At 37.2% G+C, this 14,883-nt stretch overlaps 1 protein-coding gene across 1 annotated transcript in view; it reads left to right on the top strand.

The window, feature by feature from the left end:
* Positions 1 to 5,723: 5,723 nt before the first annotated feature.
* Positions 5,724 to 14,883, top strand: part of LOC107294758 (sodium channel protein type 2 subunit alpha) — a gene marked incomplete at its 3' end in the record, with an annotated part of 55,514 nt that continues 46,354 nt past the window's right edge. Inside the window, 5 exon segments of the mRNA XM_029285691.1 lie at positions 5,724 to 5,993; positions 10,191 to 10,309; positions 13,493 to 13,582; positions 14,222 to 14,350; positions 14,782 to 14,883. Coding sequence (XP_029141524.1) covers positions 5,724 to 5,993; positions 10,191 to 10,309; positions 13,493 to 13,582; positions 14,222 to 14,350; positions 14,782 to 14,883 — 710 coding nt within the window.

Here is a 14,883-nt window from a genome sequence, read left to right as displayed (position 1 = left end):
ACTTACACTTTAATTGCCTCTGCAATGAGGAGATAAGAGTCAATACTCATCTGTTTTCTGCTTTGTTAGTCTTATGGTTCCCAGTAAAATTGTTAGGGCTAGTCCATGTTCTTTTCTTGCCTTTGGGTGCCATTTGGGGGGGGGGGCATCGGGTTTAGCCAGAAGTGGTAAAGCCTCTTGCAAGCTGGGAGCTTATTTCAGAAGCTGCCAGTGTGTGGCCCGTCTTGGCTCCTGCTCCTACACAGTTGATATACATCGGTGTTATTTAGACCCCCTACAATCCTTTGCTAAGGAAAGTTTTGGGTCAGGTTTGGCTATGCCCCACATTCTCTGACTGCTCTGCGCTATCTAGTCCCCAGAGATACAGTTGCAGTGACTGATGCCCCTTTGCAGGGACATGCTAAAGAGATGCTGCACAGCAGTTTCTTCCTTCCTATAGTGGGAGGAATAGCTGGCCCTTTGAAGAACATGCCAGCCTGATATGCCCTGAGAGCCAATAGAGGAAAAGAAGAGGGGTCTTTCAAGTTTGTTGTAAGAAGCGTTTTGTATGTGGTGAGAATGGAGTGATCTCAACCCAGGTGGAAAGTTAGTTTAGTTAGAATTATGTTAGGAGTGGTTTTTTTGTATTTAAACTGTTATGTGAATGGAAACTTTCTTTTGGTGCCTCTCATAAAGTTGACCTTTGTTTCAATTGGCCAGTTGCCGTCTATAGCCCATCTCAGCTGGGCTGAGCTAATGACCCGACTTTTTTGTTTGGTTTCCTTTCTGTAATTAGCCAGACCTGTGTTGGGTGAAGATTTCCCTTCTATCCTCATTGGGTTCCTCCAGAATGCTGGTGTGGTGGGAGAAACCCATTTATAGTGGGGAGAGGGAATGACATCAAGGAGAGAGTTCAGCACCTGGTCATTGATCATCCATAAGTGTGGTTACCTCAGAACTGAAGGGGCTGATTCAATCTTGAGGGTGGCTTTCCCCCCTCAGTATACTTCCATTTCACACAGTGGTGGTATATTAGAGTTGGTAACCACACACCATGCTCAGATAAAGATTGACTATTCTTTTTATGGTAATTTTATTAAACATTACAATTAAAGAATTAAAACTATTATATACTTAAAAAGAAGATCAAAAAGAAAAAATAGAAAGTCCAGAAAAAAAATAGAAAGAAAAATAGAAAAGAAAGAAAAAATAAAAGTATAGTAAAGAAAAAGAAAAGAAATATATACAGAATGTCTTCCTCTTTCCTTATAACTAGTATAAACAATTTTAGTAATTTATCAGTTTCTCTTAAAATACAACAAATGATCTTTTCTCTCCATATCCCATCTCTTATCTAGAAACAAATCCTTAAAGTCTCATTGTTCAGTCCTGGTCAGCAAAAATCTGTTAAGGATTACCAAAGATAACAACACATAATCAAATAATCAAACAACGAATCAGCGAACACCTAGACGCAAACAAAGTCATTACTAAAAACCAACATGGGTTTGTCAAAAACAGATCATGCCAGACAAATCTTATTGCATTCTTTGACCAAGTGACAAAACTAGTGACCAGAGGAATGCTGTGGATATAATTTATTTGGACTTTAGTAAGGCATTTGATAAAGTAGATCACAACCTACTACTTGATAAGATAGAAAAATGTGGGTTAGACAGCATCACCACCAGATGGATTCGTAAATGGCTGAACAAAGTAAGGTTCTACATTTAGGCAAGAAAAACCAAATGTACATGTATAGTATAGGTGGTTCCTTGCTCAATAGTAGTAACTGTGAAAGGGATCTTGGAGTCCTAGTCAACAATCACTTAAATATGAGCCAGCAGTGTGCTGCAGCTGCCAAAAAAGACAACATAGTGCTGGGCTGCATTAACAGAGGGATAGAATCAAGACCACGTGAAGTATTAATACCACTTTACAATGGCTTGGTAAGGCCACACTTGGAATACTGCATCCAGTTTTGGTCACCATGATGTAAAAAAGATCTTGAGACTCTAGAAAGAGCAACAAAGATGATCAGGGGACTGGAGGCTAAAATATATGAGGAACGGTTGCTGGAATTGGGTATGTCTAATTTAATGAAAAGAAGGACTAGGGGTGACATGATAGCAGTATTCCAATATCTCAGGGGTTGCCACAAAGAAGAGGGAGTCAAGCTATTCTCCAAAGCGCCTGAAGGCAGGACAAGAAGCAACGGATGGAAACTAATCAAGGAGAGAAGCAACCTAGAACTAAGGAGAAACTTCCTGACAGTTAGAACAATTAATCAGTGGAACAACCTGCCTACAGAAGTGGTGAATGCTCCAACACTGGAAGTTTTTAAGAAGAGACTGGACAGCCATTTGTCCGAAATGGTATAGGGTTTCCTCCCTGAGCAGGGGGTTGGACTAGATGACCTCCAAGGTCCCTTTCAACATTATCATCATCATCATCATCATCATCATCATCATCATCATCATCATCATCATCATCATCATCATCATCATCATCTATTTTAACCCTGGTCAAATAAACAAACTGTCAACACTGTAAACATTGGATGTTCCCGCTCTGACAACTGATGAAAATTGCAGCCATTTTCTCTTTGCTTTTAACATGCTTTTTCTTCTATTTAGAAATCAGGTGCAGAAGGGAGGTTGGGATGAATGCTTGAGCTCAGCTAGCCATAATAATAAACGCTGCTTTGTGGCAACCCAAGGACGGATTGATAATGTTTTGGTGGGCTGAAGAGCTGGAGAGAAAACCCGTGTTTCAGGCTAATTGGAGAACGTAATTTATGATTGCTTGTTGGGGGTGGGAATTGCAATTTGTTACTTTGTATCCGGGGGAAGGGAAACTAGTTTTGGGTTCAACTATGCAGTGCCGATACTTTGCTTCCTGAGTAAAATGTTCTTTGAGGAAGAATTCTTGCCTTGAAGTTCTTAAGATGGGTTCTTCTTTTTACTTTTATCCAACTTAACCTTTAGTCTCTTCAAATAATGTCCTAGAACTTTTCATTTTTGTCTTTGTCTCTGCAACTATTTCATTGCTTACAATTATTTTGCTTATTCCAATTTCTAATAAAAACAACATGGCAAAAATTAAAGCATTTTTGCATTAGATTTAAAAAAAAATCAGCCAGCAGGGGCATGAAGAAGCATAAAAAAATATTCTCTTTTCCAAACTGGAAAAATAAAATGCATACATTTGTAAGCAAAAAGCATAAGTCATAAGAAAGGATTTGATTATCCACCCTCCAGACAATCTCCTAATTTCATAAAGGGTTTTTGAGAAAAAATGACATAGTGTATTAAAGCAGGGAATCCCAAGGATCCAGGCCAGATTTCCAGATACTATATATTACTGCAGCTCCTTGGGGAAAAACACACAACTGCCTTTGTTAGGTGACAGTAACAGCCTCCAGCTCACTAAATTAATGAGGCTTTTCAGAGACCTTAAGTGACTGTAGTTGCGGTGCTAAAGAAGCCCTGAGGTGCATTCCCTTAGTTTTGGACTCCAACATGTAAATGTTTCTTTTAAAACAATTAATTGATTGATTCAGCCAACTGGTGAAATAGATATGTGTATTTTTGCCTTCAAATCAGTTTTGACTCCTCACGACTGTCTGGCCTAGTCCCTTCAGTTTTCTTAACAAGATTTCAAAAGTGGTTTGCCCTTGCCTCCTTCTTCTCAGGGCTAAGAGAGAGTGACTGACTCAAGGTCACCCTGCTGGTTTTGAGCCTCAAGCAAGACTAGAAGTCATGGTCCACCCTCTAGTCCACTACACCAATTTACATTTGACCTTGGTAAAATATTAGCTATGTATTCCCAATCTCTTGGGATGGTGTTTTTCCTGTGTCAGTTATACTTTTTCATGATCTGACAAGCTTTCCTTCTGACTCTGAGTATTCAGCATGTACCATTTGAGTTTATGTCAGGAAGCTTTTTAGTACTAGCTAAGATCTAGCCAGATTCCCTAAGTAACAACTAAGGTTAGTTGTTATTTATAAAATTAGAAAAAGTTTAATTAGATGTGATCTGTGGATACATTAACTGATGTATTTGAGCTGTGATATTATTGCCTTCAAATTATGCAACTTTGTTTTAAAGAGAGAAGGGTAAAAGTTAAATATTGGTGTATCTGCTTATGCTCAAAAATATTCTGCTTTCACCAGCTTCCCAATAATTAAGAAAGATTACTGACAGTAGTTGTGATCTCAAAACACACACAACTAGGTTAGAAAAGACCTAACAGTTACATTTGCTTGTCATGCTAAGCATGGTTACTCTTTTCATTGGTTATGTTATGCAAATCTAGCTAATTTGGTTGGGTTATTGTTAATCAGTATACAGATCAGGGTAGTAACCAGTTAAGCACATTGAGTGAATGTAGAGTTCTATATTTGAATGTTAGCAGTCTGTAACTCAGTTAAACCTGAATAAATGGTATTTTTTATCAAAATACCATTTGTACAAAATGGAATAAACAGAATATTGGATCTAACAAACATTTGCGGAGCAGACCAGTTGGAATCAGTGGATCTACTAGATCCAACAAATGCTTTCTATTTATGGCATCATCCAGATACAGTGTATCTCAAATTAATAATATGTTTTATTACATTTCACTTTTCTATTATATTTTGTCTTTCACTGACTGAATTTAAGTAAGTTTTTCAGGGCGGTGGCCTGTCAGTAGCTGAGATCTAGATAAAGGCACACAGTGTCAATTCTCATGCAAGATTGATCTCATGATTTGATACCAAAATTATTGAGCAATGTTGATATATTCCTGTGATAGTGGTATTCTATCTGAGAGAAAATGACATGTTCATTGCAAAATTCCATGGCATTACTGCCTTACATCTATAAGGATTATCTCAGTTCTAATTGGAGAGATTTTGATCCACCCCACTTCCCATCTTCTAGGATCTGATTATAATAGTATGATGGTAGGCAAAGGAATATGCAGAATTGCTGTTATGTCAGCATTGGAAATGTTGAATACGACAGAGGTTTGCCATGGAGGGTGTATAAACCAAGGAATACTAGCAATTTATTTTGATAAGGGTAAAGAAAATGTCTTTCAACTTGGGCTAGAAACCATTAAGTGAGGTACTCATTTAGTGGTCTGGAATTATTGTGATCATTTATTGGCTGGCTGTTCTCTGGTAGTTACAGATATATAAATATCACTGTGCTTGTCATATTCTAATCATCAAATAGATCTGCATTTTATACTGAATTCAGACAGACAGAAATGCTGGTATTTGGAAATGTCCTAATAAAGTACTCTGACTGGATTTACACAACATTGTAAACTAAAGTATGGCTGCTCACTTGTGCTGCGGATTGCAAACAAAGCTGCTGTACACTATTATTTTTAAAAAAATAGGAAAATAATGTGTTCAGTGCAGAGCATTCTTCACATCATTGCCAATGCATTGCTGATCATAAGAAAGCTGATTTTTTTTTAGAATGAATTTGATTTCCTTAGGTGTTTAAAGGATATAAGAAAGAGGAGGGGAACTGATTGCTAAGAAAATCAATGAATAAATTGACAAGAAAGCCCTGCTCTCCCTTTTGTAACCTAGCCAATTGACTTCCCTGAAAAAAAGTAATAAGCAAGCATTTCTGTGTTGATCCAGAGAGAATGATACCAATCTTTTTATATGTTTTTTCTGTATCCTAGCATTTTTTTATGCATGGGGCACAACTGTAATTAAGAGCTGCAGGATGAAAAGATGGCACACTCAGTGCTGGTACCACCAGGACCTGACAGCTTCTGCTTTTTTACGAAAGAGTCACTGGCAGCTATTGAACAACGCATTGCTGAGGAAAAGGCTAAGAAGTCCAAGCCAGAACGCAAAGACATCGATGATGATGAAAATGGACCAAAACCGAATAGCGATTTGGAAGCTGGCAAATCACTGCCCTTTATATATGGAGACATACCTCCCGGGATGGTGTCTGAGCCACTGGAGGACCTGGACCCCTATTACCTTAACAAAAAAGTGAGTCCTCTGCTAGGAGTTTAACAAAGAATTTGGGAGGAGGGAAATTCTGCAGAGTCCTCTTTAGCCAGTAGGTTGGAGGGATAACTGCTATATCTCAAATTATTATCACATAAGTAAGGATTACTACTTTTGTTCATTTATGCTCACAAATAAAGCATTACGTAGGGGGAACATTACAGTATTGTAAATATGCTATTCCCCACCCTCACCCCATTATATGTGAAGCGGTTTTATTATATCTTTAGTATTCACACATCTGGAGGAAAAGGATTGAAAAAAATATTTAACAAAAAATGATTTGATTTCTGTGCTATCCTACAGCTATCTGAGTTGCTGTCAGATCTTTAGCATTTGAACAATCTGATTCTGACTTGCTATTAAAAAAAAATGGGAAGATATTCTTGTAGGCAATAAATCTTATGAAATAATCCCGTCTTCTTGCTTTCAATTTAATTACAATTAAAATAATTCTTTGGCCTGGTCATCTCCAGCCCGCTATCCTTCACCTGCCTATCTCCCAGAATTCATAGCCAGAAAGGTAAGGTCAACCTTTCTGGGAATTCCATATGTTAATGCAGCATTTGGAGAAGGACACTGTAAGCTTTAAGAGCAGAACATTATTTTTCTTTATAATTTCTTCCGTAACGAATTGTGTAACAGCAGCAAGATACATGTTTTTATATTCTCAGAGGATACATATCAAATCCTGCTCAATGAGTACTTTCCAAAACTTCATTCCACTTATTTATTCTGAGTAGAGCTCTTTTGTTAAGGGCTAAACAAAAAGTAAAAGGTAAAGTTCCTTTTCATACAACTCAGTTAGCAGGATGTTTGTATTATTGCTTGAATGCCTATAAATCTTGTCTAAACTAATTCTTGGTTCCTGGGTTCTTGAGATTTGAGCAACTCTTTCAAGATAAAAATGGTATAATGGCTTTGTAACTTCACTGCATAGAACAACTAGGGTTGTTTTTCTTTTTAGCATATGATCATGGACATAATCACCCCAGCAGACGTATGTTTGACCCCATCTTTACCTCAGAATAATTGGTATGTGATCTGGATATGGATGACATTAGACTGAGTCCTTTAACACATCAGATCATTTCCTGGTCCAGATGGCATTTTCACTGCTCATACACTCTACAAGGAAAATGGGCCCATGAAGAAGGTCTTCCTCAAGATCTAATGGACCTTGATGGATTCCAGAAGGTTCTTGGGGAGTTTCATATGATCTGTTAGGCTGTTTCACTGAGTGCCTGGTGGACTTCTGGCATGAAGGGATGCTTAGTATGATTCTTCCCAAGCAGCCTCTTTCTATACTGATTGACACTGGGATTGGAGGTGGGGGTGTTCCTTGTTTTACCAGGATGTATGGGACAAGATATGTTACAAGCTAGAGTTGAAGTGCCAGTGAAAGGAAAGTAGGTACGAACTACAGGTAGTTCTCACTATAACTGAATCCAGAACTTCTTTCTCTAAGCAATGTGGTTAATAAGTGAGTCATGCCCAATTTTATTACCTTTTTGCCATGATTGTTAAATGAATCACCACAGTTGTTAAGCAAATCTGGCTTCCCCCATTGACTTTACTTGTTGGAAGCCCCCTGGGTAGGTCACAGATGGTGATCACATGACTCTAAGACATTGCAACCATTCTAAATGCATGTCGGTTGCCAATTCTGATCACATGACCAGAGGGATACTGTGGCAGTCATGAATGCAAGGGTCAGTCTTTGCATTTTTTTAAAGAACTTTCATAACTTTGAATGGTTATTAAATGAATGGTCGTAAATCAGGGACTATCTGTATGGTCAAGCCTACCACCTGTGACTTTAGGTGTGGGGAGGAACTTGTTTAAATTTGACTGCTTCCTGATAGAGAAATAGGAGCAGGAAAAAGTCTTGTGACTTTTTGTCACAAGATTTTGCAATTAACGTTGTTCACATTCTCTGTAATCTTGATTATTCACGGGCAGAATCAGAAGTGATGCCTGAAGCGCGACTAGCAACATTATCTAGGACTCCTTTTGATCTATGAACTCTGATGAAGTGAATAGGGTGCTCATATTCTCAGTTTGGATTCAGTTGTGGAATAAAAATGCATTTTACTCTGGTAGACGACCTTCAACACTTTGAGGGAATGCATCCATTCTGATATTGTTATACGTTTCGGGGGTATTTGATACTATTAACCAGGTCCTCCTGCTAGGCTGCTTAGAGCAGGGCTTTTCAACCAGTGGTATGGGTACTCCCTGTGGTACATTGGCACCTGGCAGGTGGTACACGACCATCCTAGAAAAGTGGTAGCGGCCGAGGGGAATGAGCTGAACTGGTGGCAGCACCGCACAAGCCTGAGCGAGAAATGGCTGCAGCTGCAGGGCTGTCAGGGCTCAGCGGAAGCACCAGGATCAGCACCAGGCTCCAGCTGGAGCTTGATGTTGATCCTGGCGTTTCTGCTGAGCCCTGAAGAAGCACCAATCAGCTGGAAAGCAGCACTGATCCTGGTGCTTCTCCTGAGCCCAGAAGAAGCGCCGATCAGCTGGAACGTTGCAGCATCTCCAGGGTCTTGTGATTTACATTCAGATGCTTGGCAACTGATTCATATTTATGACGGTCACAGTGTCCCAGGGTCATGTGAAATGTCCAAAACCTGCTGCAGCCACCCAGCAGATGGGGGGAATAAAAACCAAACACCCCCCACCCCACCTCCGCTGCCAATCCTCAACAGAAATGCTCACAACAATGGAAATGTCGGACAAGAGGAAGAACGCCACCAGGTGGGCAGGCAGGTGTCTTGCTCGGCTGTGGCTTGAGGGGCACTTTTTTCAGTGCCATTGTAACTTCAAACAGTCACTAAGCGAACTGTTGTAAGTCGAGGACTACCTGTACTTTATCACGTTTTTCCTTTTTTTTTTGGTCATCAAGTTTTTGACACCTTGCTAAGTGACTGGTGGTACTCGATATTGTCATATCCTAAAAGTGGTACAATGGGTGAAAAGGTTGAAAAGCCCTGGCTTAGAGGACTGGGAGTTGGATGTGCTGTCTTTTATTTTATGAGGGAGCAGGTCCAATCTGTGATGGATGGGGAATTGAAATCAGCCCATCAGGTAGTCACTTGTGGATATCCTTCCTCTGCTGCTGTTCATTGTAGACAGGAGACTGTGAGGAGAGGTCATTGATTCATTGGAAGTGAGATACTATCAATATGCAGATGATACTGAACTTACCATCTGTTAACTTCTTAGTAGGATAATTGTAACTTTAAATTCATACCAATGGGTTCTAGTTCATGGATGAGAGCTACCAGTAAATAATAAATCTCTGCAGATACTATATACAGTTTTTCTTCATTTCTTTCAATGGGGAACACAATTACAGTTCCCCTATCGTATGCTAACAAAATACAGAGTATGTCCTGAAATTGCTGGAATTTGAGGGGAACCCGAAATAAAAAGCAGAATATATTCACTACAAATTTTCCCAAACTCTAATAAAATTAGAGTCCCTATCTGCATTTATTGGGTTTGCAGGACCCTCCACATATTACATAATTTTTACAGAGATTTTGGAAGGCATAACAATTTTTTTAAAGTATAATCACAGTTAAAAAGTGAAGTACAAGCATGGCGCACCATATATCATCTTTTTTTATGCAGCATACAAAAGTCACCAAGTGCAGCTTATAATACTGTTTAGTTGTTGAGACTCATGTCCTGATAAAAAGAAGTTTTTAATGAGCTTTCCTTATTTGGCAGTGAAGAACTCTGTAGTGTTACTAGACTTGTCTAAGCCATTGATCTCAATAGATTAAAATATTGGGGATGGGGGGAGGGAACAGATGAGTTACTGACCGAAGCTGAAGCTGTTGAGAAACTAGTCTATAATTAAAACTACAGAAAGAAAAAGCTTTTCTCATGCTGTCAAAATCTAGGTTTTGCTCCTGAATGTAGTGTACAATATTTAGATTTTTAACTGGTTGTATACGTCTGGCTCCATGTTAGAGAAAGTATTTGCTTAGTTGATGAACCCACTTTGAATCATGTTGGTTGATTAGATAGTGGGACGGAAAGATTACCTTCTATATTTGTAACTGCTGCTTTAATAGATTCTTTTGTATATGTGACAGACCAATGCAGAACCCATTTTACAGGTTCTGAATCCAATTTTCTCCATTATTGTTACTTTTTTTCTAGACATTTATAGTATTGAATAGAGGAAAGGCAATATTCCGATTCAGCGCCACATCTGCTGTGTACCTGTTAACTCCTTTCAACCCTCTTAGAAAAATAGCTATCAAGATTTTGGTACATTCATATCCTTTTCGAGTTCTTAATTCATAATGATTGAAATAATGCTATTTCTGTTTTCAGTATTTTGACTAATTAAACTATGGAGATTTTGTTTGTTTATTTTTCTCCTTTGCCCGTGCATTTTCTCTTTTTGCCTCTTACCCATTTCTTCATTTTTTATTTTATTTATTTACCCATTTCTGCTGATGTTGCCCTCCAGCCATTCATGAAGTGTACAGCTTTAAAAAAAAGATGTTAAAAAGCCTTCCTTTTTTAATTTCTGTTTTCCCCCATGACTTCTTGTCTGCAGCCTTTATTTCTCTGATCCTGCTTTTGAATTTTGCTTTATTATACTAAACACAGTGATTTGAACTCTTGACCCTGTGATTTTTAGATGGTTATCAGGAGGTTCTCAGTAAAATCAATAAGGATATGCACCTTTTCTTAAAATGAATTCATCTGCCAATCGTTCTTTCCCTGCAGTGAGATAAATTGGAGATTTGGCTTATATTGGAAGAGCCATTTCCAATTCCTGGGGCTCTAATTAGGCATATAAAGACAAATCAAATTTCCATGTGAACCGAGTGTGCCTCTTGAAAAATATCCCTGAATCTTCTGCTAAATTCTCAGGATCTGTGCTATATATAAATTGATTTATTAGATCTTTCACAGTTATTTTCAGACAGTTAAACAGATGTTCAAAATATAAATTTGGAGCAGTCTAGAAGTTATGTCTGCTGAAACTCATCTATAACTTGTAAGATGCTGCATTTTGTATTCATCCAATAAATCATGAGGATGTCTCCTTGTTATCCACGGCATAAATGACGAACGTTCAATAGATGTTCTTACTAAGCTGCTCCCTGTGTTTTGTTCTGTATGTCTATGGAGATTCTCAGTCATCCAGGTCACAGTTGTCCCAAATATGCTTTTTCACAAGGCAACTGGACTTTCTTTTGTTCTGTATATTCTAATAGCCCTCAAAGCATTGCATTGTGACTCAAACCTGTCAACTACAGTTTGACTTTCTCTAAAAATAAAAAAAATAGCTGAAGTTTTCTTTATAATTATATATATGCACAAAAGTTGTATATGAATTTAATACAACCTTAAATCCAAATAGTAAGGCTTTATGTTTTCCTTTTTATACAGAATTAAATATTCCTTTTCAGGTAGAAAGCACTTGTGTGTTTTCATGTAATTTTAGTATGGTATAATTACTCTGAATCTATATTACAACTGATCTTGAAAATCGTGAGAGAATTTTGATTACTGGTTCTTAGATAAATTAGAGCAAAAGTAATGTGGAGAAGAAAATTATACTACTCCATTCATCTGTGAAGTTTGCAAGATTTTGTGCAAGGCAGTTTCTCTCCAATTTCAAGGCACACAAAATATTAATGAACAGCCAATGCTCATGTCAATCAAGCAGCATGGCCTTCAGTTTTTGCAGTTTTTATACTCCTAACCTCAGTACCTTACAGTGGAATCCTATGTACATCAGATCCATATAGTCAGTTAATAAGTTTTATTGGTTTGTTGTTTTAATAAATTTATGTATGTCAATTTTTTTTAATTATTTGAACATGTACATTGGACCAGCTGTAGAGATTGGTAGAGTAGATTCCATTGTTTCAGCACCATCAACACATACCTATTTTAAAATGTCTCATGTATTTCATGTTACTTATTCTCAATGTAATATGAATTCAATATGAATATGAATTCATATTTTTATGATTTTGAGAGCTATTTTTCACAAATATTCTTTTGAGCCTTACAATCACATTCTTGTCTTCAATGGCTATGTTCTAGAAATTTCTTAATGAACAGCTTGGTTGTAACCTGTGTGGGGAATGAAACAGACTTAGAAGGGAAACATCCTATAAAAAACTAAATGTTAAGATTCTCTTATCAGAAGAAGGAGGCCCCCAGTTCCATTCTTTACATCCCCATGAATTTTCAGAAATGGCCTCTGGTCCTGGAACCAATACTCCTTGGCAGAAGCCTCTTTCTTCTTAAGAATCATCACACTGAAAATCTTTACCAAAATGTAAATAGAAATTGTGTATGCTAATTTAGCAGTTCATCCCAATAATCCCTTATATACTGTTCTGAGCACCCACTAGGAAGGTGAAATGCACATGTAATACCCTTCAAATAAAGCAGCTCTCAACATGTTTTATTTTATGCTGCCATCATGTGGCCATTTAATGCCTCATAGACAAGAAAACATTTCCAGTAAGATGGTGACAGGGAAGAATTCTATACTGTTGATGACACAAATCTTGAATTATTCTTTGCATGACTCAGCCATTACCTCATGAAGGGAAGCAAAAAAGTCAAGATGATGGCCATACTACCAGTGTCCTATTTTTTTTTTACCTGTGTCACAACGCACAATCAAAAAAAGGGTAGGGCTTTAATCACCTGACTGTGGCCACCATTTTGACTTTTGGGATCCCTTGCAGACACTCCTGGAATTGCTGTTCTTCTTCCCTTCCCTTATGGCCATACCACCACTTTCTTAAGTCCTTCCATTAATAAGCATACAATTGTGAAGCCGGTCAAATGGTTGTTGCATTCTCCCTAAAAGAACAAAAAATTGATCTAATTATTCCACCAGGACTACCTTAGAAGGGTGGGGCTAATACGAAGTTGCCTTTGAAAAGTATAAAATCTAACTTTAAATCAGTTTACAGAAGATAAAATGTCAGACTATATTTGAGCCTTAAAACATTAATAGTTCAGAATTATTGGTGTTCACTAGTAATCAATGTCTTACAGAGCATAGTTTAGCTCTATAAAAATTCAGCGGATATTGAGCTGAATACTATTTTTCCTCCACGTCAAAATGTTCTTCCCTGATTGCGTGTCCTTTCTGTTTGTGGCCTTGTCAACATATTTGTATTCTGGTGTTATACTGGCCACCAACATGTTGTTGCAACTACCTGATTTTACTTTTAATAAAGAGGTAACAACTTTTTTCCATCTTTCATTTCTATAAAAATCAATTTAATTTTTTTAATTTCAGCTTATTTAAAAGTTTACTTTTTAAAAAACTGGAACAATGTAGAAAAGTTTGGAAATTCTCTTTGAGCATTATCTAAATATAGAAAGGTTAACTGAAAACAAGCCAAAATACATTGTTGATGTGATCATTTTTAGGAAGTGTTTTCAAGTATGTTTTCCTTAACTATTAATACATTATTCAGCATGCTTATTATGTGCACTATTTTGACCAACTGTGTATTTATGACCATGAGTAATCCTCCAGAATGGACAAAGAATGTAGAGTAAGTCAAATTTTATTTCCATTCAACATGTTAACAAATCCAGAAACTGTTTTTTTATATGCAGTAATCAAGTGACTTATTCTAATGGCAAGCAAACTTCAATAATGAGTTTCATAACATTGTTTCTTACAAATTATGCAAGTTGTCCTGTATTATATTATTTAGTGCCCATTAAGTTTATGCATAAGAAAATGTGATGTAAACGGGGCCTGAAAGCAAGGCCTATGTTCTATTCAGTGAGTTACAGTGCTACCTTCATTTCAAGTACTTCCATTGGCATGATTCTCACTAGTGGAAATACATGTATTTTCTATCATTTGCAAGCTTATATTTACTTGCCTATAGCTTTTATGTATTATCCTTGCATATTGGATTTTAATTCCTTGCAGCTTCCTTCCTTCAGAAACTTCACCTGTTAAATGTAACATATAGTGGAACTGTTGCTCCCATCTGCTTTTTGTCCTTTTGAATTATCACCAGGTCATTTCTTTATTCCCCAGAACAGAATCATTTGCTATTTTAAATTTCTGGCATTTTCTCCATTTTAATTTTTAATTGGTACCTTTGAAAACGTTGTATATATAATTGGTACGATTAACAATTGTTTTCCTTTAATTTTTGTGCTGAAATTTTCCTCAGATACACGTTCACTGGAATTTATACCTTTGAATCACTAATAAAAATTCTTGCAAGGGGCTTCTGTTTAGAAGGTTTCACGTTCCTCCGGGATCCCTGGAATTGGTTGGATTTCACAGTTATAACATTCGCGTAAGTGTTTCATTGTGTTCTGATTATTTTTCTTTTGAAGCATTTAATAGACAGTGATCTCAGGAGAAAGGTTTATTCAAGAAGGAAAAGTATTTTGAAAGTTTTCTATAACAATAAATCTGATCTCCCTTATTCATGTTATTTATTTTTTAGCATGTCAGAAGCAGTCTGGGCTATAGAGCAAAATAGTGTGTTTGGCCATTTGCTTATAATAAATTAATGCACCACTTCTCAAATTCCCAAATTAATTTTCACTAATAAAAAACAATATGATTTATGCATTGACTTATTTAATTTGAAGGTCAGGAAAGCATATTAGTAAATACAAGGCAATTGCAGCAAAGAGAGAGACAAGGTGTTAATTAAAGACCCCCCCAGCAAGTAGCCTAAGCTCTGCCTCAATTCTGAATAACTGTGGTTTAATTCTACAGGTATATAACAGAATTTGTAAACCTAGGCAATGTTTCAGCTCTTCGAACTTTCAGAGTATTGAGAGCTTTGAAAACTATTTCTGTAATCCCAGGTAAGGAGTG

This window comes from Protobothrops mucrosquamatus, unplaced genomic scaffold (genome assembly GCF_001527695.2).
Source record: "Protobothrops mucrosquamatus isolate PMUCROS unplaced genomic scaffold, P.Mucros_1.0 scaffold2083, whole genome shotgun sequence".
Taxonomy (NCBI): Eukaryota; Metazoa; Chordata; class Lepidosauria; order Squamata; family Viperidae; genus Protobothrops; species Protobothrops mucrosquamatus.
Note: the sequence above shows the minus strand (reverse complement) of the source record. Positions and strands in the feature narration are given on the sequence as shown.